The 26,279-nt window shown below is 38.0% G+C and overlaps 2 protein-coding genes across 8 annotated transcripts; one reads left to right on the forward strand and one right to left on the reverse strand.

Moving 5' to 3' along the window:
• The first annotated feature begins 1,439 nt into the window (after nucleotides 1-1,439).
• On the forward strand, nucleotides 1,440-4,681 carry pcnp (PEST proteolytic signal containing nuclear protein). Of its 7 annotated transcripts, none has more exons than XM_056258723.1 (6): nucleotides 1,451-1,552; nucleotides 2,817-2,889; nucleotides 2,962-3,118; nucleotides 3,236-3,310; nucleotides 4,023-4,078; nucleotides 4,179-4,681. In XM_056258723.1, the coding sequence occupies exons 3-6, from the start codon at nucleotides 3,050-3,052 to the stop codon at nucleotides 4,285-4,287; spliced, it is 309 nt and encodes a 102-aa protein (XP_056114698.1). In that variant the 5' UTR covers nucleotides 1,451-1,552; nucleotides 2,817-2,889; nucleotides 2,962-3,049; the 3' UTR covers nucleotides 4,288-4,681. The 7 variants fall into 7 exon arrangements, with proteins under 7 accessions (XP_056114693.1, XP_056114695.1, XP_056114698.1 ...); XM_056258716.1 differs by having other exon boundaries at nucleotides 1,483-1,552; nucleotides 2,817-2,843; nucleotides 2,910-3,118; XM_056258717.1 differs by having other exon boundaries at nucleotides 1,492-1,552; nucleotides 2,817-2,843; nucleotides 2,913-3,118.
• A 1,040-nt stretch (nucleotides 4,682-5,721) lies between these two features.
• On the reverse strand, nucleotides 5,722-14,855 carry LOC130091032 (interferon-induced GTP-binding protein MxB-like). The gene is made up of 12 exons (XM_056258709.1): nucleotides 14,656-14,855; nucleotides 14,187-14,324; nucleotides 12,612-12,766; nucleotides 12,306-12,444; nucleotides 12,033-12,231; nucleotides 11,355-11,433; nucleotides 11,128-11,250; nucleotides 10,883-11,024; nucleotides 10,234-10,392; nucleotides 6,555-6,631; nucleotides 6,076-6,324; nucleotides 5,722-5,999 (listed from the first exon to the last, which is right to left on the reverse strand). The coding sequence occupies exons 1-12, from the start codon at nucleotides 14,843-14,845 to the stop codon at nucleotides 5,775-5,777; spliced, it is 1,875 nt and encodes a 624-aa protein (XP_056114684.1). The 5' UTR covers nucleotides 14,846-14,855; the 3' UTR covers nucleotides 5,722-5,774.
• Between the last annotated feature and the right edge of the window lie 11,424 nt (nucleotides 14,856-26,279).

Here is a 26,279-nt window from a genome sequence, read left to right on the forward strand (position 1 = left end):
ATTGTGAGCTTCTGTCATGAATGTGTGGTTTGCCCTTGTCGCTTTATCTTGTGTTTTGGTCAGCACTTTGGTCAGCCATGTTTGCTGGTTTTAAATGTGCTATATAAATAAAAACAAACTTGAAACTTGAAACTAAGAAAACATATTTAGACTTTACAATAAGGTTCCATTTGTTAAAATTAGTTTACTATTAGTTAATATGAACAAACAATGAAAAATACTTCCAAAGCAATATTAGGCCTAATCTTAGTTAATGTTAATTTCAGCATTTACTAATAGGCCTACATAATTAACAACAAAAGCTGTGTCTGTTAATATTATTTAATGGACCTTAACATAAATTAACAATGAACAGCAGTAGGCCTAACTTTAACAAAGATGAATAAATATTGTAACAAATTTGTTAGTTGAAGGTAATGAAGCCTATACTGTTACCAAAATGTATTTAATTACTAGGGGCAGCTAATGGTTATCGAGTCAGACTGGTAACCCAAAGGTTGCTGGTTCGATTCCAGTACCGGTAGGAAATGACTGAGGTGCCCTTGAGCAACTGTGTCACGGTTTGCAGTGTGTGTGTGTGTGTGTGTTCACTATTCACTACTCTGCTCCTAATGTGTGTGCACAAACTTGGATGGGTTAAATGCAGAGGACAATTCCGAGTATGGGTTATCATACTTGGCCTTAACATGTCAACTTATAGGCCTAGGCAAACTTTTCATTGGAAACAAAGTCAAAAAAAATGTTTTCTCTTAGAAAACATTTAGTAAAGATATAAAATGGAATACAAATGATCTACTTTAATATGGAAATATTTGATTGATGACAGGAAAAATAAATAAATAAAACTTGACAACACTAATAATAGCCACATGCAAAATGCTGAGCAAAAATCTTTAAAGAAATTTAGACTGCCTATACACAGTATATAATATTTTTGTTTTAATGATGTTTACAGTGCCGTTGTTATCCATATTTAATAGAACACTACAGAAATATATATATATATATATATATATATATATATATATATATATATATATATATATACATATATATATATATATATATATATATATATATATATATATATATATATATATATTTTTTTTTTAAAAGCAGCAGTCAGAGTTAGTTCTCAGACAGATAGTTCAAAGAGTCATTAAAAAAGTAGGCCAAAAGCAAGGTATTTTGGACATGATACCATCCATGGTAACTCTATAGTTTCTATGAATTACCTTGAATATTATCTAAATACCATGGAATATGAATATGGTAACATTTCTCACTTGGCACATGTGCTTCTGTCACTTCATTTCCAGGATTTGGTCATATACCCCGTATCGATTATTATACGGGGTCGTTGGCTCACTCTGTACGCTAGATGGCGATGTTTATCAGTGGAAGAGCAGGAGCAGTACAAAGGAGGGTTTTTTTATTTTCTTGTTGCGACTGCAGAGGTATTTTGTCCTATCCGGGAGCCGTACTTGCTCAAAGCAGATTCATACGATGGCGAATGTGAAGTGCTGCAGCGAAGGCCCCTCTAAAGAAGGAGGTGAAACTGTCAAAACTGTTTTAATTTTGCAATTAATTGACTCTTAAAAGTCTTCGGGAATATTTGTAGTACTTGTATTTTTGAATGTAGTTAAAAAATAAAGTTATAGCCATAGATTTGGACTTTTTTGTTAACTAAATTGAGCAAGCTAGCTAAGTTAGCTGGTAACGAGCTGTTTTCTGTTCCGTGCTGTGGTTTCAGATGCGTAATATTTAACACTACTATCTAATGTACCATAACAACACCAAATGCATAAGAATGTTGCATTTTGCCCAGCTGAATTTTGATCGGTGGATCTTTGATCCATTCACAAACACAAGCTCAAAATAAGTACCATGAGTTTTTGGATTTGTAACTTACCATAATTCATTCGTGGAAGTTCATTTGAGTACCATGGTACATGAATTTTAGTAACTTGTTATTTATGTATTTACCGTCTTATACTGTCATTGAGGTATTCTTAGAAATGCATTTACGTAACGTTACATATATGGTAATAAAATGGCGTAGTGATTCTATCATAGAGTACCATGTAAATACCATAGGTTGTATGGTAATAATCCATATGGTAAATATCAAAGTACTATGGTATTACTGTGTTTGATGATATCATATCTGTTCCATGATTCTGCCATAGTACTTTGATATTTACACCATATGGATTATTATTACCATACAACCTATGGTATTTACACGGTACTCTATGATAGAATCACTACGCCATTGTATTACCATAGCTATATGTAACGTTACGTAAATGCATTTCTAAGAATACCTCAATGATAGTATAAGACGGTAAGTACATAAATAAGTTACTAAAATTCATATACCATGGTACTCAAATAAATTATTACCATGACCCCTATGGTAATTATATGGTGTAGTGATTCTACCATAAAGTATCATGTAAATACTATAGGTGGTATCATATGGTAATAATTCATATGGGACATAGTATGGTTGAAGTGTTTAAATGTGCTATTGTCTACAGTTACAAACATTACTGTGACAGAACCATGTTACACATATGGAATCATCAGACAGTAATACCATAGGAATTATTACCATATCTGTACCATGGTTCTGCGATATTGTAATGTTTGTAACTAGACAATAGCACATTTTAACTTCAAATTCCAGTGTTTTGCTGAAAGCAGCCAGTTCCATTTGATTTGGTATTACTGTTGTATCTGACAATTAGTTCTAATCAAATGAATCAAGCTAATCAATTAGATTTTAGGCTCAACAGCTTCTCTCTGAGCAGGTCCTCCTGGCGTCCCTCATCTTTCAGGTAACTAGCTCACCTTTGGTCTCCAAGGCAACAGTCGCTCACCTTGGTAAGTTGTTTCGCCTCCAGCAGGACCAGAAGAGAAGGGAAGCAGTGTGAAAACTAAGACTGTCTCTTCCAGCACGGCATCAGGGGACAGTCTGCGAAAGCGGCCTGCTCATGAGATCGATCCAGAAGATGAGGCTAAAAGCAAGCCAGCCCCCCCTAAAATGTTTAAATCGGGGTTTAGCATGACTGCGAAGAAGCCTACGTCCATCTCTATCAAGCTTGGAGCAAGTGTATGTCTATGTTGTTCTGCGTACATACATCTATATTGATTTTTTTTAACCAAATAATGCTTCTTTGAGTTTAATTTTTAACATTTAAAAAATGGTGTTTTGTTCCTCTTATTTTAGAAACCTAAAGAACCCGCACCTGCCTTACCTGCCAAGAAAGCTGGACTTGCATCTGTTTTTAACGAGGATGATGATGTATGTGTCATTCATTAATATAATAATGCTGTATGTGTGAAGTCATGTAATAATTGATTATGTGCTGTGCTTGTTACATTTGTTTCTTACATATTTACCGTATTGACAAAGTACTAATGTTTAATTTTAATATAATACAGTGCGTGCATAATTATTAGACATGTTAGATATTCATAGATCATCTTTTTTTTTTTAGCAAATTTGACCAATTCCAAACCGCATCAATCTTAACTATTAATTTTGTATATGATTTAGTTTGTATATAAAAGTTTTTGCAGTTAATATATTTTCTTCCCAACCTGTTTTTGTGACCCTGCTGTCCCAATGAGCATTTGCTGTCCAATGGTCTTGTCTTAATTGTGAATTTTCTGTAGTATTGCATCCTTCTCATAGGTATTTAATAATTTTTGACTTTTCACTGTGAGTTAAATCTCTTTTTTTTTTTTTTTTTTTGTGGCCCTTTTTACCTGTAAAAGAACCCGTTATTAATTATGCACATCTGAATATAAGGAGTTTTTCACTTCCATCCCTCGTTAACAATTATATCACTTATACATGATTATATATGATATATATAAGTTGAGATTGATGTGGTTTGGAATTGGCCAAATGCAAAAGAATATGATTTGAATATCGATTTACCTAATAATTTTGAATGCACTATGTTAAAATACCAGTTTCGTAACCTTTTTTTTTTAATCTTATGTTTCAGAGCGAGCCTGAAGAAATGCCACCTGAAGCAAAGATGAGGATGAAGAATATTGGCAGGTTGGATTTAATTTTAATTCAATTTAACTTTGAATTTTAATTGTAAGTTATAGTACTGTACTGTATAATACAGTACTGTTGACAACCTTTTGATTTTCAGAGAAACGCCCACATCAGCTGGACCCAATTCCTTCAACAAAGGAAAGCAGGGATTCTCAGACCATCAGAAACTTTGGGAGAGGAAGCTCAAATCCCACACAGACAAGTAGTGTCTGGCTTCTTCCAATAGCTTGCTTTTTGGCACAGAGATATTTGTCCTATCTGTCTTTGTTTGACAAACATTGTACAAATGTAAATATGTAATGAATGTTTATGCTATCAAGCATCTTTTTATTGTAGCTATTTAGTTGTATTATTTAACCATGCTGTGGTTAAAAATGCCTTCCTGTGTAAGGTGCAAATCACAACAGAGAAAATGAGCATAATCGTTATTGCTGTACAATGGTATGTGCCGCACCGCCCCCTGTTATCATTTGCCTATAGTTTAGTTGTTCTCCAGAGAAGGAATGTAGTGGTCCAGTCATTTAGGTTTAAGTTTCATTCATAGTAATGAAAGAAGACTGTAGTTTATTAAGTCACTAATAAAGGAGAGATGTAGTGTGACTTTGTGCGTCTGAAGAACTTTTTTTTCTGTTTTGTAATCAGCTAATCCAGTTTTGAGCGCAGAATTAACCTTGGTTAATTAAATTAAACTTCTCAATCATTTATGATTTGCGTCCATTTCAAACAGAGGACAACAATCTAAAACAAAATTTTATTGAAATTAAATGACAGACATAAATGCATAGCATTTTGTCAATGACTCAAAACTGTATTAACAGTCTTCAATGAGCCCAAGAGGCAGACCGATGAAGCCTGGGAAATGCTGAAAGCAGGAGATGAAGTGATGGTAAAATGAGCAAAGTTTATTTAATAATCTTAATTGCGTCTGTTTCAATGCTCAGTAAAACTTAATCTGACCAGCACAAATGCAATAAGTGTTATTATACAATCAGTAGCAATGGAGAGTCTGCTTCACAACATTGTGATGTTAAAAACCGTGAAAGAGACATTCTCTTGTCTTTAACTCGCGAAGACAACACAGCTCACAACATAAGACTACGGTTAAACAGTAATGGAAAAATAGTATAAAATAACTGATCAGTGTAATGAGTATATAAATGGTTACATGATTAAATGGAATAATAAAATGATGAATAAAAATGATTACATGATTAAATAGAATAATAAAATGATGAATGAATATTAAAGGAAATAAAACAGACGAATATATGGTTGCTCTCTTGAAGCTGCACACATGCAGGTTGCTACAATAAAATCCTTAGATACCTCACTTTTCTTCAATAAGGACTCATAATAATATAATATAAAATAACTGATGAATGAATTGGTGTAATGAGTATATGATTAAATGGAATAATAAATTGATTAAAATGATTATAGATGAATGAATAATAAAGGAAATAAAACAACACAAATGTATGGTTGGTTGCTGCAAATAATTCTTAGATCCTTCGTGTTTCTTAACAAAAAGCTCAATTGCAATGTCCAAAATAAAACAACAAAAACATCATGCAAGTTTACATGTTTGTTCCCCATGTTGAATATTTCAAGCTATGCCCTATTGAGAGTAGATTTTATTATTATTATTATTTGTTGCATCAAAATTGTTGGAACCAGCTATATGAAGTGAATTCTAATAGGTAACCAAGAGGCTGCGTGCTTTCTTCAGACGTTTCTGGCGACTCAGTAAGCTCTCCCGCTTTTGGCCAATGTCAAAGTCTTCTTTAAGCAGGTTGTCCACACCATCTTTATCATGCAGCAACTGCAACATGCTCCTTTGCAGCTCCAAAGCTGCTTCCTGGAGCAACATATAGCGGATCACCATTGGGATCTGGTCGGCTAGACGCTTGCTTGCAATCTAAGAAAGATAAGAGCATCATATATACATTGCAAATTGAGCTGACAGCACAGAAAGCTTTAGTTAGCACAATTACCGTATAGTAGGCCTCAAGGTGCAACTTCATCTCATGCAATGTGGCATGATTGTCTGTACTAAAGCCTACACTGCTGCAATTAACCATTTCTTTAGTTTCTTCATCCTCTTCCAGCTTTTCCTTTGCATCTCTCAGGCTCCAGCTGTATGTGCCATCTTGACTGTAAACAATGAGCTCCATCTTGAATTGGGTCCTCAGCATGGATTCTGCTAGGGATTCTTTATCCTGTTTGATGGCTTCGATCTTAGTCTTAGAAAGTATTAAAAAATAAATGATAAAACAACAACAAAAAATCTTTTAAATCTGATGATTTAAATGCAGAGTAATGTGATTTATTTGTATGAAATTTAATAGCATTATCTACTATAATCAATTTGTCAAACTCTGAACTTGAAAGTTTGAGAAAGCCAAGTGAAAGTAGTTTGATATGAACACTTTGAATTCATGTATTACCAGAATCATTAGCAAAAAATACCTACCTTTGCTACTTTCAGAAGATTAGGGAAGCCACTGAAGCTGTACTGGGCCAGTTTGATGAACTTCTTTGAAACAACATCTATGTAAACATAAACACAGCGTTAATACTTCTTTAGCAAAAGTTCATCTTGCCAGCTCAATTATTCAGTGAACAGTGTTGGTACGTTATTCAAAAAAGGAATTAATTACTAGCTAATTACATTTGCAACCGTGTAATTAGATAACTGTACTAATTACTCTCTCTAAGAAGTTTCATTATTACTAATAATTTTCTAAATTCCAGACATGAAACTGCTCTTTTAATTCTTTTATAAAAAATGATATAAAATTGCATAAATTGTTCTCACCAAAGTATTTAAAGGGAGAAGGTTACATAAAACAACATGCATTTTAAAATTAGACTTTAAATTTTTATGTTAAATCCACTGTAAATTGTTATAGAATTGTTCTATAGTCTATACAGTATTTAATGCAATTACAGAAAATAAATGAGGAATCTCTTACTTTTCTTTTTGAAGTGAAAATTCAATTTCAGTAATTCATTATTTAGTAATTAGTTACACCCAACACTGCCAGTGTATCCAGGTGTCATAAGAAACGATACTCGGTTACTAACGTAACCTCGGTTCTCTCTAGAAGAGGGAACGAGTATTGCGTAAGCTAGCTTACGTTACGGGTAAAGTCATCTTTTCTCGAGATATGAAGCCAAAAAATTATCCTTAATTTTGTATTTATTGTCAACGCAGTGCAGCAGCTAGCAGACCTTGAGCAGGCTGTCTAGCGTGCTCATTGGCTGCCCTGCGGCAACTGCTGCAGCCTACCAGTAAGCCTGGCGTGACGTCATGCCCAATGAGGGCGCGTGCGCCCTCCACGCGTCAGAGCCCGCCGAAATGGGCGTGGCTTAGCGTATAAAAGAACGGCTCGGAGGCTGCTTCACTGGTTTTTCGTTGACTGAAGCGAAAGTCGAACGTGGCGCAAACACGGCAGGTTACGCAATACTCGTTCCCTTTTGTAGAGAGAACCGAGGTTACGTTAGTAATAGGGTTGGGTACCGAAACTCGGTGCCAATAGGGAACCGGTTCCGACGTAAACGGTAGTAACCAGACCGAATAAGAACGACAATTTCGGTGCCTGATTTCGGTGCCTGACTTAATTAGGCACACACACGCACAGTCTCTTCTGTCTCGCATGCGCGCTCTTGCTCGCAAGGTTTGGCTGCATTTCACGTGTAAAATTACGCGTCAGAACGCCCTCTGGGTGTGCCGATAGTCTGAATCCATATAGAATCAAGCCAATACATTGGCTGATGGCGCGGGCGCCGCCTCGACGCACTTACGTCGTCATATTATGTTGGCGCGCGCGCGCCATTTGCTCCTCAGATTTCTTTGCCGAAAAAGGAAGCTGGTCGGCAGCACGAGGAGCTTGGCAGCGTCTCGTTCCCTATTGAGAGAACATAGGTTACACCAGTAACCAGAGATGTTCTCTTTCATAGGTTCACTCAACGCTGCGTAGCTAAGAAGCAGTGGATTTGTATTTGTAGGCTGCTGTATCACGTGCCGTTTGAACTGACGCGCTACAGCGATCTGTCACATTTCAAAGAGCCAAAACATTATTTATTGTGTGAATCTCGTAAAAATATTGACAGAATCTGACAGCTGTGGATTTGTTCCATATCAAAAGTAACCTTTGTCAGTGTCCTCTTTGTCCGCGATTTTTCTCTGCGTGAGAAAATGGATGTGTGGCGTGCGTGAGAGCATGTGAAAAGGGTCAATTGCGTGAGTCTCACGGTCAATGCGTGAGAGTTGGCAGCTCTGCCTGCTAGTAATCTCTATTAATCTCCAGTATTACATTGTTTGATACAACATTGTTTTATTTGATATTATGTAAATGTGAATTTTTGTTTTATATTGGTTTTATTATTATTTGTATTTATATTGTTTAAAGATTTAAGTTAATATTGTGTCCAGTTTGGCCCTGTAACTAAAAGGGTATTATTTTTTGATAAAGTGTGTGCGGTTTCGTTTTCTTAAGTACCGTTTCAAGAACCGTTTAGGCACCAGAACCGTTTAAAAAATACCGAGTAGGTACTGGTATCGGATAAAACCCAACCGATACCCAACCCTAGTTAGTAACCAACTATCGTTCTCTTACGAGAGGTTCTCTCGTTTTGCGTAAGCTAGCTTACGCTACGGGAACCCCTTGTCAACGCCGTGTGCGCCAGCATCCACTCCATGAGTCCCCAGCCGTGCCGGAGAACAAAGATAAGTGGAAAAATTAGGCGGCCAGCATAGCGGGCCGACACCAGTATACAAGCACTCAATGGGAAATGCAGAGCAGCGCAGCCGGTCTGACATAACGGCCCATAACAGTGCAGCTCAACCAGGAAAGCTTTAATGACGTGATATTTAGTCTGCGCGCTGACAAGCGGGCAGAACATAAACATTATCAAACCGCCAGTCTAGCCTGCAGGGCGGGGACTTCAAGGTTATAAAACCTTACAAATGTCGACGGGGAGGCCCAGCCTGCCGCCGTACAAATGTCATGAATGGAAATCCCGCTGGACCATGCCCACGACGAGGCCACGCCCCTAGTGGAATGCGCCCTGATGCCCAAAGGGCATTGCAGACTTTTTGACGCATAAGCCGCAGCAATAGCGTCCACTATCCATCTGGACATGCTCTGTTTCGAGGTGGCGAGACCCTTAGTGCGGCCACCGAACGAAACGAAAAGATGCTCCGTAAGCCTGAAAGGGGCGGAGATCGCAATGTAAATCCTTAACGCGGTCGACGGCCTTCGTAAGGAGGCGCACCAGCTCCGCGTCCACTCCGGCACGAGTCCTCCCGGACTCCTGGACAGACGGGGAAGAAGAGTATAGAGACCAGTCCTCACTCCTCACAGGCCTCGTCCCCTGATGCAACGGCAGTGAAGGCCGAAGCCGGCAGCTGCGCGTCGGGAAGGGGGGGGCGGGGAAGGCGAGAGAGACACTCGAGGGTTCCTGACCGGCGAGTGCTTCAAAGCCGCGACGATCTCCGGCATCCGCTGTGCACGGCGCTTCTTCTTGCGCGGCGCCACGGGGGGTGGAGTCTCAGCTTGCACGTTGAAAGCCTCGAGTCGAGCCCGCAGGGTCGACAACGGAAGCTCTTCGCACAGCACGCAGCCCCCGGACCCGAGGGCGAGTGCGGCTTAGTCCTGGCCCATGCAGGCAGAGAGCGCAGATAGCTAGCTTACGCAATACGAGAGAACCTCTCGTAAGAGAACTGTACTGTACTAAGCTACCTTTATCCAAAGCGAGATAACAATCTACCTTTCAGCAATCTAAGGTTATACATGCCTTATTCTATAGGACCAAAGGAGTTGTTCATGAGTTGTCTCTCTTTGATATTTATTCACTTGGCAGCAAAACTCTGTATCTACAAATGCACTACATAAACCTGAATGTTCAGTGTGGCTAAAATGGATATAGATGGTTCTTGGTATTCTTGACAATTTCACCCTTATTCAAAGATTCCACCTTTAAAACAACCGTTCTAGAAAATGGCCCTATCTATCTTTAGAATAGCAAAGGATCTGTGCACAAAGTGAATTCCATATGAAAAAATTCAACACATTATTAAATTATTAAAAACGGTAAAAATGGAGTGGGTGGGATTTAAAAATATTATTGAAAAAAAAAACACAAACCGGAGATGGTCTTCAGCATCATTAAGGTAGGTTCTTCCAACAGCTTGATCTGTTCACCAACAGTATTTTCAAAGGTACTGTAATTGATGAATCCTGGAAGCTCTCTTCCCCGATATTTGGCTTCATATGTATAAACTTCGTCCTTAATCTCATTTATGGCTGCAAAGGATTTATAAATGATGTCAGAAGATGCTCTCACGTTTACATTACCACAGAATATATTTTTCAAAGATCTGTCAAGGGTGCTTCAACTCAAACAGCGTTTGACAATAATGTTTATAATAATGTTGAATAAACGGGGGCTAAAACGTTTTGAGCTGTCCACTTTCGACCACTTTCAGAGGTAGTCAAAAAAGCATTCAACCCGATTGTGTGTAAACGTTCATGTAGTCAAATGCGTTTAAATAACCACAAAAGACAGCCTATCTGCCAAATTACCTCATGCGTATGCATTAGCCTGACAGTTCGCTGAAGACAAAAACGCACCAAGCACAATGTTCTCTCACTGTTCCTGAATTCTAACACACACTCACAGCATTCACCGTGGTCTTGCGGTTATCAGAGCAAAATTTACTTAGATTAAGTTAAAAAAAAAACATACAAAAATAAACAGTACACTTAGGAGGTACCAACTATATGCTTCACTTACATGATTTTCCAGAGTCAACCAAGAAGCCATTCCAATTTGCAAATTCTTCACGGAGTTCTGGAAAAATCAGTAGATCTGGTGCACATTTAACCGCTTCTCCATTGGTCAGGTTAAGGGTATCACGTGTGAAATCTGTAAGTTTCTAAATTCAGAGATGAAATGTAAAAGATGTCAGTAACTCACTGATATCAATATGACTAAATATTCATACTTTGGTACTGTGTAGATTTTAATGCTGTACTCACATCACTAAGAAACTTCAGTCTTTCTGCAGGGTCTGATGGGGGTCCGTTGCAATATTTCTGCAGTTCCGTCTGTGTTTCAGCGAGCTTCTCATCGATTTGCTTTTCTAAACTAGGCAATGATTTCTATATAGAAGATTAGTCATATGAAAATAAGATACAGAATGTTTATAAGTCTAAAAATGCTATAGGTCTCTTTTGTAAAAAAACAAAACAAAAAACAATTTCACCTGAATGTGATGAACCAACTCAATTGTTAGTTTCTCAGCCAACTTAGGAATAGTTGCAAAACCTTCTTCATAGAGTTTGCTGGGAGAAGAAGCAAATCAAATGTTCAGTTACAGTGAGCTTTAACTGAACATAACACCACTAATTTTCTAAAATCCCATTAATGGGTACTAATTTGCATGTGCACTTCGTGGGCTTACATAAAAGTTCTCACTACAGTTTTTTCCCCAAAATAAGTCACTGTATTTTATCATCTGAAATGTCCTGCGACTTATAGGCCTATTCCAAAGTTATTTATATAACGCTATTATTGTCTGACAAAACATAGCTAGTAGTTCAAGTTTTGCTTTAAATAAATTTGGCTTGCCATTTATAATGTTGTTTATAATAAATGCCACTATAATTTATGTTTGTTTTATACCTATAATTTTCATTCCTGTTCTGTTCTGAATAACGGTAAATTTAAAGGTTTTGTTATGGAGTGAGGGGAACTAAAATACATATTTATAGTGTTTATAATGTTTGTCATTTAATTTATTGGTATTTTACATGATTTCTGAATTTAATAATATGAGATATGCATTGATACAACTTGTGTTTTCTTTCTCAACAATCCAATTTTGTGATAAACCATTTCAGCTTGAATCTCAATAAATAACAACATTTAACCATATATTTACCTGAAATGAGGATGGTCTTTGAAGAAGGCATTCTCTTTTACTATGGACTCATTAAGAGTGACCTGATCGAAAATATCCCATTGTCCCCTGCACTTTACAATCATGTAGCCTTTAGTAAGGTGAATGACCTCATTGTGCACAATGTCTACCACTGTCCCTTCAGTGCCCTTATCCACCAGATCCGGCTTTGTTAAGATGCCTGTAGGAAACAAACAATAGTTATACCGAGTCTGATTCAGTTTGAAGTATATCATTGCAACGAGAAATGCACACCTAAAGTTCTTTCGCCCTCAGGGTCCTCCTCCTGAGCCATCTGCAATGCTTCTGTGGTCGCGATGTCAACATTGCATGGCACAACAACCAGGTTGATTGTTTCTTGCTTTGCAACAAACTTCCTGATCAGTCTCTTAATCTGGAAATGCATGTGATTAATGTGTCTTTGCCTTTAAACAGACCATGACATCACAATGATCTTTGCAACAAAATATCATAAGAAAAATATGACAAATGTAAAAAAGCCTAATTTTGGCATTTAAAAAAAGGTCTTTATTGCAACCATTATAAGAAAGTTAAATTTACTGTTTCTCCAATATCCTCAGGTTGACCTTTGACTGCGACTCGTGCAATCCCAGGGAGGTCAATGAGAGTGAGGTCAGGAACATTGGCAGAGGTGATCTGCAGACTGATGAGTTCTTCACTAATGCCAACACCTACTCCAGCCATCTCATCCTGGGCTACAAACATAATTAGTGTTGTGTTTGGGTGCAATCAAGATGCGTTTTAGGCATCATAAAACCTTGTGCCTAACAGTTTATGGATAATGTGCTCTGGAAGATCGGTATCACCTTCCTTGATGGCACTTACCAGCAGAGGCCTCGACTCTCTCCTCGAGTTTCAAAGGCATTCCAGTGAGATTGATGACTCCTCACTAGTTGCCACAATACCAATACCTTCAAGTTACTTTTTTTTATTTCCCTGCGGACCATCTGTTCTCCTGAAAAACTCCTCGAAATCTTCAAGCTCACTCCTAACGAGCTCACCAAGAATATTAGAAAAAATATTATCAAACAGAAATAAAACAAGCTTTCTGGGAAAAAAAAAAAAAGTATAATTTTAGGGCTTTGTGTCATTTTGACCAATGAGGGAAAGTTACAAAGTGCGAGGGAAGGATGAGGGTTACGATGCATCTTTAAGTTTTGACCCCTTGGTGATTTTGATTCTCTGATGGTTCTTGGTTGACCGATTGTAAACCTTGCCGTTCTTTGATCTCTTTTTCTTTACTTTTCTCCATTCTGAATATATATGTTTTGCTTAGTGTAGTTAGTTTCCCCACATAGTTCCATTAGTTAAAGCAACACAATGGAACTTTTCCTCTTCGGTCGCCCTACTGGTTGGAAAGGAAATTGTCCATTATCGCTGTCGTAAATAATGTAGCCTACTGTGGCACGCACGCTCGCTGTTTATCCAGCACCGGCTTTAGAATGAACGATGTCCACAGACAAGGTAGAGTATGTTGCATGATTTCATGAAAGTAGGCCTAGATGTATTGCGACATCAGAAACGAAGAAAAATGACTATTGTAAGGCTTGACGTAAAGCAGTCGAATTTTGTAGTACTTTTTGTGCTCGGGTTACTACCCGAACCCCGAAGTTCCATAGTGCCAGTAGAAGCGATACAGACCCCGTCAGGCTATGGCAGAAGTGCCTTTCACCCTGTTTTGACTTGATGAACCACTGATAAGATTTTGTAAACATTATTTTTTAAGGTAAAAAATGTTACATAGTGTTGCTTTAAACCCTTTATACACAGGATTGATTATTGGTTTCCGTCTCACAAATCGAAGTCACTTTAGCGATTAATGTTCATATGTATTTTGTACTGTTAGTACAGTATGAAAGTTATCCTTCTTGGCCATGCAGGATAATTCTTTTTCTTAGAGTTTATATGATTGTGCTGTCTGTTTGGTGGACAAACAGATCAATCGATTGTAATGTTAATTCATCTAGAAAGCTGGTTTAAATATTCATAATTAATTATAACCCGTTATAATTAATTATACATATTTCCTTTTGAGCTAATTTGCTACATTAGATATAAGACATTAAGAAATGCTGTCTTAGAGAGACCTCAGGATACATTCTATGCATTTTCTACCTTCGCAAATCTTTTTCTCCACTTCTGCTGGGTCATCAATGTCTTTCTCATAGTTCTTGTAACTGATTCTCCCATGCCATTTGTCCTCGCCTTTAGTTCTTATCATCTTGAGCTCAAGAGGGCATCGTGTAACAATTCCTGTTCAAAACACGAAAGAGTGAATGCCAGACATATGCTGAATTCAGAACTGCATACTAGTGTAGGCCTACTACTCGTTCTATTTTTATCATATCTTTCTATGGCAGAAATAGTAAGTGTATATGCTAGCTAGAATGCAAATCTGAATTCAGAAATATTTTTAGCATGCAAATTCCATATTGATCATTCAATATCATGGCAAAATATACAATCACTGTGCCATAGCATTTGTTGGCTGTAGTCATTAAATAACATTTATATTTTACATATGTATCTATGTTTTAGTTTTATATATATGTTTATTTAATATTTCTTTATGTGTTCTCCTTACCACTACCCCTGGGTAACGCTACTCCTGACAGCGCCTCTAGAATAGAACTCTTTCCTGAGCTTTGGTCTCCAATGACGACGATGGCAGGCAACGCCAGGTCCTTTTCGACTCCCAAAGACCGTAAATTGTCGATGGTGTCGATGCAAGGGCGGATCTTTTCCTCATATTGCTGACTGAACGTATAGCTCATTTTCTCTATCTTTAACAATGCTCAAATGTCAAAATAATAAAGAAAATACTTCACGTCGATTTAACAGCTGCTGTCGGTTTGTGCACTCTTCGATAGGATGTCTCAAAGTGATGCAGTTTCAAAGTGAATCCCATAGCGGTTTTATACTTTGGTAAGATGAACTCATCATACGGGCAGAACAAAAAAAAATTACCAAGTAAGTCTGCATACCAGCAGATCCTGTTTTAAATAGATAATTACATAGCGATCCTGTCTTATTCTTGCTAACACTTTACAATACGGGTGCACTATGCATCACTGCAAAAAAAATATTAAAAATAAAGGTAAGATACTGGCAGCAGAGTCCCCAGCAATTTACTCTTATTCTACAGTATTAATACTGTGAAATTGCTATAGGGTCATTGATCACACTCAGAAGAAATAGTGCAAAAGCTGTTACTGGACAGTAGGCTACCCTAAAAGCTTCTATATGTATCATTTAGGTACTAATATGCATTTTAATAAGGAATTAGGTACAAAAGTTTACCTTTTGAAAGGGTGCCATCCCAGTGACAGTTTGTGTACTACTTTTCTGAGAGTGCTGGGATTCTGTGCCTTTTGTGACCCCAGTAAAGATCATGAACTTACTGCCTTAAAATGATGAACAAAATCCATTTTAAAGCTGCCGTAACACCACGTGAACTCTAAGCATATTGAAGTTGATAAAAAAAATCAGTTCAGACATTTTACAACATTTCTAACCTCCATGTCTCCAGACATTCATTGCCCATATTTCACCATCAAATCATATGTGTTCTGTGTTTTACAATCACCATATGTTAGCCATATCACCATATTCAGCGCTGTGGAAAAAGTAAAAAATACAGGAAAACACATCATTGCCCGGTGTTTTTGCCCAAACTTCAATGGCCTTTTAAAATTATTAAAACTAGAGGTATCTCTTAACTATAAGATTACTTTTATCATCTAAACTACATAATACAGCATGTTATATGTGTGGGCGAGTGGCAGTGGAACACGGTTGCATGAAAGTGAGCTGTATATGGCATAAATCAAAGCACGTGATATACAGTGGTCAGAGGAGATCAGCTGAAAAGGTGGCATAATGGACAATACTCGTCCGTATAATGCAATATATCAATTATGATAAATGGTCAAAAGCTTTGTGTTCTTCCAAAGTGTGTCTTAACTTATTGCACATGTGTCAATAACGCATTCCCCAAAAGTAGTGTTGCAGGAGACCTGGGAGAACGAAAGATATAACAGAGATAATTTTAGTCTGGTAGGCAACGAGGTAGCAATAGAATTTGGAGTGTTTTATATGAAGATAAGCCAGTTGTAAAAGGAATTAAGAGAAGAACATCAGATTTTTTAGGAATATACACAGTGGAAATGGTGGCATGTTAGTTGCATTAAGGTAAAAACAAGACAAGAAAATGTGCTGATATGCTCTGATTCACCCTCAGTCCTTGTGAGTTTAAGGTCTTTTCATTCAAAAAGCCACCTTTATGTGTTATGTGAAGTCCCTCGGTCAGTTACGAGGATAACAAATCAGGGAGGACAGGTACAATTTATGGGTTCCAGAACATGTAAGGGTGAAAGGGAATGAGCAGGTGGATGAATTGGCAAAGAGGGCTTTAAAGAAGGGAAATAGAGATGCAAATTAAAATAAATAAAGCAGAGGTCAAAAGTATCATCTGGGTAAAAAACTATCCAAATGTGGCAAGAAAGGTGGGACAGAGAGGAGAAAGGAAGACATTTACAGTATATCAAATTCAAAAGAGTGTAAAAGTAACTAGGTTAGGTGGTGGGGACAGGAGAGAGGAAACTGTAATGACAAGGTTAAGGCTGGGGCACGGTGCTATAAACAAATCATTGAAAATTATAGGAAAACCCCTGACAGAATTGTGTGAGGAATGCCAAGAAGAGTCGTCAGTGGAGCACATAATTATAAGATGTAGGAGATATGAGAAACAGAGAGTGATAATGAGGAATAATTTGAGGGAATTAAGGGTGCAGGAATTTACATTAAAAGGATTGTTGAGCATGGGTGACAGAGCACAGGTTAGGATATTGTTAACTTTCTTAAGGGAAACAGGTTTGTTTAATTGGTTATGAAGATAAGCAGGGATATGGGGAAGTGTTTATTATATGTTTTTTTTTTTTTTTTTTTTTTTTTTAGGTTTGTAGGGAGGTGGGGGCCATTTTTATGAAGTTCCCAAACGTATAGTTAGGGAGAAGCAAGCCCATCTAATCTTTCAATCAACAGCCAGCCCAGAGTATATAAGTAGCTGCTCACCTCTCTTCAGCATCCCTATCTCCACCTCCCCTAACTCCACCATTTTAGGTACCTACCTTGCCCTATGTAATCCTATCTCATATTTAGTTACTGTGGGGGTATATCAGAGCTCGAGTTGAAGCTGCTTCATTGAGACCCTCATCAGTGGACAGCAAGCCAAATAAGTTTAACCTTATGTCTTAAAGATTATATTGGCAATCAATCTTGTATTTTGAATTTTACTTATTTTTCTCCTGCTGATGTTATAGGGAGTTTGCTTGTTTTGCTGTACTTTAGTTTTCTTTTAGTTTAGGTAGTTTGGTTAACGAGGAGTTAGAATTTTAGGTTAGATATTTGGGTTAATGTTGTGGAAAATTCTGGGGCTGGAGACGTGTTGGTCTCTTGCTGTTGTACACCCATTCACCACCCTCTATTTTGCTCTTGTGTTTCTCGACCAATCAGGAAATCGTAACATTTGGTATTCTTGACAATTCTAAGTTTCCACTTTTGAGGAAACAGTTCTAGAGAATGACCTTATCCTTCTTCAGAATGACAAAGGTCCCACGTGCACAAAGTGAGTTTCGTGTGAACTATGGTAATGGAGAGGGCGGGATTTTAAATATTAAAAAACAACCAAACTGGATATGGTCTTTAGCATCTTTATGGCAGATTCTTCCAAAAGCTTGTTCTGTTCCCTAGCAAGTTTTTCAAAGGTACTGTAATTGATCAATCCTGATATAAACATTGCTGTCCAAACAATACAGAATCCCACTGAATTTTTTTTTATTATTATTTGTGTCTGTTGCAGACGGAGGACAGCTATCAGAAACACATTCGATTCAGTTGATTATGGAATTTTGTGGTGCCATGAAGTTTCATTTTTAACGTGTTGAAACGTTCTGCTGCCTCACCGATCTGATAAGATACCATGAAATTTCATTTTCGACATTTGTTGAAATACAAGTTCTCTAGCTCACAGATACTCTGATAAGATACGACAATATATTGCTCAAGACTCAAACTTAGTACAAGAAGCTTTTTCAGCACATTAATCAATTAATGTTTATTTATAGAACACATTTAACCACAACCTAGGTAGACCAAAGTGCTTTACAATGGATAAAAGAATCGCAATGAATTAAAAGAACAAAATATAGAAATAAAAGCAAAAAATAAATAATAAAAAAACAACAGGCAATCAACACTATAAAAAGAGAGACCCAAAATAACATGCTAAAGGTATGTTAAAAAGCCAGGGAGAATAAATGTCTTAAGATACAGGATTAGGGGTGGGAATCAGAGGTTAACGCATAATACAATACTACGATAACGATATATCACAACATTACCGATTCTGTGTCAGACAATATACTGCAAGAAAATCGTCCACGATATATCACGATATCTGTCAATGAAGAAAAAAATGTGTCAAAAAGTCATATGATGTATTTCATTTATTAACAGTACATCTTTTTTTATAGGATGGCAACAATGTACAATAAGTGCAAAGTGCATACACAAACTGTCAAAGAGCCATAAGCTTGAAAAATGCATATTTGTCAGAGAGAGACAACAGTTTGTGACTAAATTATGTATTGTAAAGAAAGGTCACATCTCTCTAACTTATCAGTCAAAGCAGCAATATTTCAAATTTGTCCAAATTATATTTAACAAAAACCCCTCAAACTAGCAATTTATTGCTGGAAAAAAATGTGAAGTGCATACATTACTAAAAAGGTGATGCTAAAAGAATAACACCCGGTATAAAACCTTACAAAATAAGATCACATTTCAGCACCCAGGGGTACAATTAACTTGTATTCTGTAAACATGTACACATTGACTGCAGTGCTTTCTAACAAGAGTTTTCTGTAACCTGAAAATCTTTCTGTAAATCGACTTCTGAAAACTTAAGGCACATATTACAACTTGGCCAACTTTTTATGTAAACAATGGAAACATTTCAGTGCTTAGACCTGGTTTATCTTTAATGCAAAATAATGCATTCCCAGTAGATTAAAGTGAGACTCACATATGCATGTTTCTCTTCAAGAACAGCAACTGATCAACATTCTCAGAGGTGAGCAGACTCCTCTGAGCACTGATTATGTCCCCAGCAGTTGAGAACATCCGTTCTGTTGATACACTTGTCCCTGGGACACACAAGAAACTTTGTGCTAGCTTGGGGAGGGGAGGGTAGCCATGTGCCTTAGATTTCTACCATTCCAATAGGTCATCTGTCAGTGGTAAAGTTGGAGCCTCTTGGTTTCGTTTCATCTCATATTCAGCTATGGAGGCAGCTGAAGGCATGGACGTACTAGTACTACTGCTGTTGTTGAACGTCTGCCCAAGGAGATCAACAAGTGCAGACTTCCTCCTCTTTGGGCTGTGTGCAGTGGAAATATATTTTCCAGGCTCACTGTAGTATATCATCCCCTCAGCAGCAGAGGATGCGTGCTTTCATCAGACGTTTGTGGCGACTTAGTAAGATCTCCCGCTTTTGGCCAATGTCAAAGTCTTCTTTGAGCTGGTTGTCCTCACCGTCTATGTCATGCAGCAACTGCAACATGCTCCTTTGCAGCTCCAAAGCTGCTTCCTGGAGCAACATATAGCGGATCACCATTGGGATCAGGTCAGCTAGATGTTTTCTTGCAATCTGGTAAGATAGAGAAGACAGTATCTCAGATATGATGTTTTATTGACAAAGTTCGGGAGGAGCACGTTCAGATAATTAACATGGGTGGAGAGCACTCAGCAATCAATGATAAGAGGTGTATAGATTCAGCAGTCTCACCTCAATCCATTGACAGTTTAGCAGCACCCCTCCACTGCCCCTTCTCCACACTTCTTCTAGTCCTAACCACTTACATACGGGGGGAGTACTCTGGGTTCGGGCCGAACTCCGAGCTCGGAGCCCTCCCCCCGGACAGCACGCCAAATGTGCAAATATGCAATAACTTTACTCCCTCTAATTGTATGTAAGTGTGAACTCGTGAAATACATTTCAATTTGAGCTTCCTCAGTCAGATGGCACAGAAAACTTTAGTTGGCACGCTTACCAAGTAGTAGGACTCAGATGCAACCTCATCTCTCGCAAGGTGGCATGACTGTCTGTGCTAATGCCTATGCAATTAAAACTTTTTCTATTGTCTTCATCCTCTTCCATCTTTTCCTTTGCACCTCTCAGGCTCCGCGGCTCTATATGTCATCATGACTGTAAACACTGAGCTCCATCTTGAATTGGGTCCTCAGCATGGATTCTGCCAATGAAACAATTGCATCAAAGCCATTTTGTCTGTGCTCAAAATCATATAATGATTTCAGATCATACATACAGCCAGTCAAAATATATAAACTACAGATCATTCATTTGACACTCAGTTACAGGAAAAAAAGTATATTGTAATAAAGGAAACAAATTTTGCAATTGTGTAAATAAGTAATGACAACTTACAAAAATAAATTGTAAACTGTATGTACTGCAAGTATAGAATTGTACTGAATATTGTAGGCCCAGGGGTCTATTGAATGTCTGTACACTTGCATACCGTGAAAATGCAGTATTCCAACTTCAAAACCCAAAAAGTTTTAAAAACATTAAATGAAAAGCATGTTACAGTACACTTAAAAGAGTTGTGCAACTACAAAATCAAGGTCAATGAGAGATTCATTCTGCCTCAGCATCATGTCTTTGTGCTGGGTCTGGCCTGAGGACTTTTTCCACATCACAGGTTTGCCAGGCAAAGGGAAAAACCTGCAACTTTTGGGAGACAATAACTGTAGGCTACTTATAGTGCACTTTCGACTTTGCATAACATTTAAATTCACAAACAGCTATATTACACTGCATGAAAGGAAATACCTGAATTAACTACAGTTGGTTTAATCAAATCATTAGATAAGTGTGAAAAAATTTAATCATTGTATGTAAACGATGACAACAATATTTTAGTTTCATTTAAAGCTGAAGTCGGCAAGATTTTTTTGATCATATTCACTGAAACCGCAGCCCATTCTCATCCCTAGGCGTCATGAAACTGACGCCTTGGGAATCATTTTGACCATGCTTCAATATTCGACGCTTTAGGCACCCTTTAGCGTCAGTTACATGACGCGATCCTAGGGCGTCATCTTGCTGACGCTTTACCTTTAACGTCAGTTAGATGACGCTATCTAATCCTAACCCTACCCCAGACCTAAACCTACCCGCGTCATCTAACTGACGCTAAAGGTAAAGCGTCAGTAAGATGACGCCCTAGGATCGCGTCATGTAACTGACGCTAAAGGGTGCCTAAAGCGTCGAATATTGAAGCATGGTCAAAATTGTCATTTTAGTGACGCCTTGGGGTGAGAATGCGTTGGAAACCGACACTATGCTCCGACAGAACAACATAAATCAGCCGGTTTTAGAAAAAACCCTGCGCTTCTACCTCCACCTGGAGCGTGTTATTTGTTTAGCAAAAATCCACCACTCCCGGTTCTTCTGGTCCAATCAGCGCAGGGCTTCGAGAGATCTGACTGTCAATCACAGTTCGTGCACACCACAGAGACCCCCTCCCCTGTTTCCAATTCCTCGGTTAAAGGACAACTCCGGTGCAAAATGAACCTCGGGTGTAATAACACATTGGTACAGACTAAATCGTTCCCTGAGATTTGTTTTCATGATAATCGAATGTAAAGAGTTTTATCTCTAAAAACAGTTTAGCTTATAACGCTAGTATATTGGGCATCGAGTAAGCAAAAAGAGATCGCTAGTTAATACCATTAACAAGGCTCAAATTAGCCCCACACTAACACGGCAGCATAATGAGTGTCCTTACATGCAAACCGAAGCATTGAGAACTTTGTAAGTGTATAGACAGTTTAATAAGAAGATACTTTACACAGACAGTACAGTTAGCGCATACAGACAGCAGCCATCTTGGAAAACAGTCTCGATCAGTCAAACCACGAACACGGTGATACGTGAGCTGAACTGTGACTTGGAATCTCATATGGTCCGTTGTTTCCGGAAGAAAGCACTGAGCGCATAAGAGAAGCACTGAACGCAACAGAGAAAATAAAAAAAATAAAAATAATTTATCTTATCTTCAATATCTACACACGTACTGTTCGCTCACCTTCGTGGTTCGATTGATCGAGACTGTTTTCCAAGATGGCTCCTGTCTGTATGCGCTAGCTGTACTGTCTGTGTAAAGTATCTTCTTATTAAACTGTCTATACACTTACAAAGTTCTCAATGCTTCGGTTTGCATGAGGACACTCATTATGCTGCCGTGTTAGTGTGGGGCTAATTTGAGCCTTGTTAATGTTATTAACTAGCGATCTCTTTTTGCTTACTCGATGCCCAATTTACTAGCGTTATAAGCTAAACTGTTTTTAGAGATAAAACTCTTTATATTCGATTATCATGAAAACAAATCTCAGGGAACGATTTAGTCTGTACCAATGTGTTATTACACCCGAGGTTCATTTTGCGCCGGAGTTGTCCTTTAACAACCAGAGCTAGGAGGTCCAAAACAACCAAAGAAAAGAAAATGATGCATCGATGCTGAAGAGACGGGCACATTCACAGAAAATCTGGTACACACGCACTGACAAGCACAAACTCGATGGGAGGGTGTTCGGAGGTAGTGGGGGAGGGGCATGAGAGTTGTAAACATTCAAAATTTTGGCTAAATCCCCTCAATCTGCCAGACTTGCCGACTGCAGCTTTATTTAACTTTTGCCTGCCTGTGTTTAGCATTTTGAAACATAACATCACAGTGCAAAATGTATTTTAGTGAGTATTTTAGTGATGAGAATGATTTTAGAGTTTAGAGTCTTAACTTTCTGAACTTGTTTAATGTTCAAGTGATTTATTTGACATATTGGTTTAGGCTACAAAGAATTTGGTTCAGAGGATTAAGTATTTTAGCAATTCAGAAAAACTGTAAGTTATTTATCAGCCCAATTTGCAGAGGGAGGAACCAAGGAAAGTGATGGTACAATTAGTTAAATTAATTAGTTTGTCGTATTGTTTTACAACTTGGTCACAAGCAGGTGCAACTACACTTAAGCCTGTGTACTAGCCTCGTGAGACCATCCTGATCTCGCGAGCTTTCAAGGTTTCACTCGCAGATCAGTCTGGATACTTTCCGTTAAAGAAAATTTGGGAGCAGTTCACCAAACGAACGTCCAATCAGCGTTGGCTTTGAGGCGGGTTGAGGTGTGACGCAACGAGAAGCGCGACAGTTCAGTCTAAAGAACATGGCGGCTTCAGCGGATGAAACTAGCATCAGCGTGGCTATCGAGCAAGTTTTATCGGAATTACAGAGTATTTCTTCACTGAAAGAAGAGCAAAACACTGCTCTGGAGGCTTTTCTCAGAGGAAAAGATGTTTTTGCTCTTCTCCCGACTGGTTTCGGCAAGAGTTTGATCTATCAATTGCCTCCTCTTGTCGTGAAGAAAATAGGAAAGGTGAAAAATCCCATAATAGTGGTAGTATCTCCGTTGGTTGCCCTGATGGAAGATCAGATCAGAGAGGCTGGGAAGCTAGGAGTCTCTGCCATGCAGCTCGGAGGAATCAACGATACAGACATCCTCCATGGCCGAATACAGTTGGTGTTTGGTAGCCCTGAGTCTTGGTTACTCAATGTGAAATGGAGGGATATGCTTTCCTCCGAAGTATACCGTGAAGACTTGGTGGGGATTGTCGTTGATGAGGTGCATGTCACATATAAATGGTAGTTTAAAAACGTTAACGTTAGTTACGTTACCTAACTTAATTGTATGTTAAACAATGTCATTAGGTCCTTGAAGCCAAACAAACGATAGCTAACAACAAGCACTAGCAATTTGTTCATAAGCAACGTTGGCTCAGTCATAAAGGATGAAGATTAAAATGTTTTTTGTATATATACATGTATTATATACACGTCTATATTTATGTTGTATGTGAACGCCAAACAACCTATACAGAGTGATGAGCTAGCTAGCGTTAACTAAGTTAACATTGCCCTGGATGTAAATGCTACTATGCATGTTATCAACATTTACTTAGTAAGACTCATTGTTGGATCTCTGTTTCTCTGTTTAGCAAGAGTAGCCTGGCTTGTGGTTGTGTTTTCGTCGTCACTCTGTTAGTACGTCATATGCTTCGTTGATCTGATTGGTTGATTTGGCCCGTCTATCACCAACATAGGCCAATCAGCTAACCAGTATTTTCGCCCCTTACCAAAACTACTTCAACGGAAGGTTTCCAGATGGATATGCGGAACAAATCCATCTGGCGGAGTCAGGTTACCTGTGTACTCCCTCCATAAACAAATTATGAAAGTGCTAGACAAAAAAACCAAGGGACTATCATCATTGTACTATCTTAAAAAGGTAAAAAAATAATTAAATTTTAATAATTTTGTATTTTATACTGATGTATGCCTGATGTACAAAATTATTCATAATCTTGCTGCCCCTCCTCTTAAAGGACAACTCCGGTGCAAAATGAACCTCGGGTGTAATAACACATTGGTACAGACTAAATCGTTCCCTGAGATTTGTTTTCATGATAATCGAATGTAAAGAGTTGTATCTCTAAAAACAGTTTAGCTTATAACGCTAGTATATTGGGCATCGAGTAAGCAAAAAGAGATCGCTAGTTAATACCATTAACAAGGCTCAAATTAGCCCCACACAAACACGGCAGCATAATGAGTGTCCTTACATGCAAATCGAAGCATTGAGAACTTTGTAAGTGTATAGACAGTTTAATAAGAAGATACTTTACACAGACAGTACAGCTAGCGCATACAGACAAGACCCATCTTGGAAAACAGTCTCGATCAGTCAAACCACGAACACGGTGATACGTGAGCTGAACTGTGACTTGGAATCTCATATGGTCCGTTGTTTCCGGAAAAAAAGCACTGAGCGCATAAGAGAAGCACTGAACGCAACAGAGAAAATAAAAAAATAAATATAATTTATCTTATCTTCAATATCTACACGTACTGATTGCTCACCTTCGTGGTTCGATTGATCGAGACTTTTTTCCAAGATGGCTCCTGTCTGTATGCGCTAACTGTACTGTCTGTGTAAAGTATCTTCTTATTAAACTGTCTATACACTTACAAAGTTCTCAATGCTTCGGTTTGCATGTAAGGACACTCATTATGCTGCCGTGTTAGTGTGGGGCTAATTTGAGCCTTGTTAATGGTATTAACTAGCGATCTCTTTTTGCTTACTCGATGCCCAATATACTAGCGTTATAAGCTAAACTGTTTTTAGAGATAAAACTCTTTATATTCGATTATCATGAAAACAAATCTCAGGGAACGATTTAGTCTGTACCAATGTGTTATTACACCCGAGGTTCATTTTGCGCCGGAGTTGTCCTTTAAGGGATGCCTGGCCCATAACAGAAGTGCTGGTAGGACTGGAGCATCTGCCAGGGGAGATCTGGTATCGCAGTATAGAAAAACAGCCTTTGGTCAAAAAGCTTTTTCGGTTAGAGTAGTGGGGATATGGAATTCCTTACCCATAAACATCCAAAGCATTGATAGCTTCTCTATTTTTAAAAACAAGCTTAAGTACTGGCTACTATCAGAACAAATTTGCAACCACTAATGACTGTGTTGTAAATTATCTGTTTTATATACTGATTTTGTCAATTTCACATTCCTGGACATGTATATTGTGATGTTTTATGTATATGCAATATTGTATGTTATTTTATATGTTTACCTGCCCTGCCCAGGAACAGCAGGTGTAAATTAGCTATTAGCTAACTCTGGTGCAATTACTTTTAATTGTGCATTGTGCCTGTAAAAATAAACAATAAAGTATGCAAGTAAAGTAAAAAAAAACGTTTATTTAATAACATCTTAGTTGTGCAGGTTTCAATGTTCAAACCTTTGTCTGACCAGCACAAATTCAACAAGTGTTGTTATGCCACATGCAGTAGCAATGGAAAATTTCTGCTTCAAAACATTGTCCTGTGATTTTAAAACTTTGAAATAGAGACATTCTCTTATCTATAACGCACAAAGACAACTCATCACACAACATAGGACTAAACAGTAATGGGGGAAAAAATATTCTATAAAATAATTTATCAATGAATGAATCAATGTAATGAGTACATAAATGGTTTAAATGATTAATATAAATGATTAAATG

Source organism: Rhinichthys klamathensis, unplaced genomic scaffold, assembly GCF_029890125.1.
Source record: "Rhinichthys klamathensis goyatoka isolate OS25496 unplaced genomic scaffold, OSU_Roscu_1.1 h1tg000157l_1, whole genome shotgun sequence".
Lineage (NCBI taxonomy): Eukaryota > Metazoa > Chordata > Actinopteri > Cypriniformes > Leuciscidae > Rhinichthys > Rhinichthys klamathensis.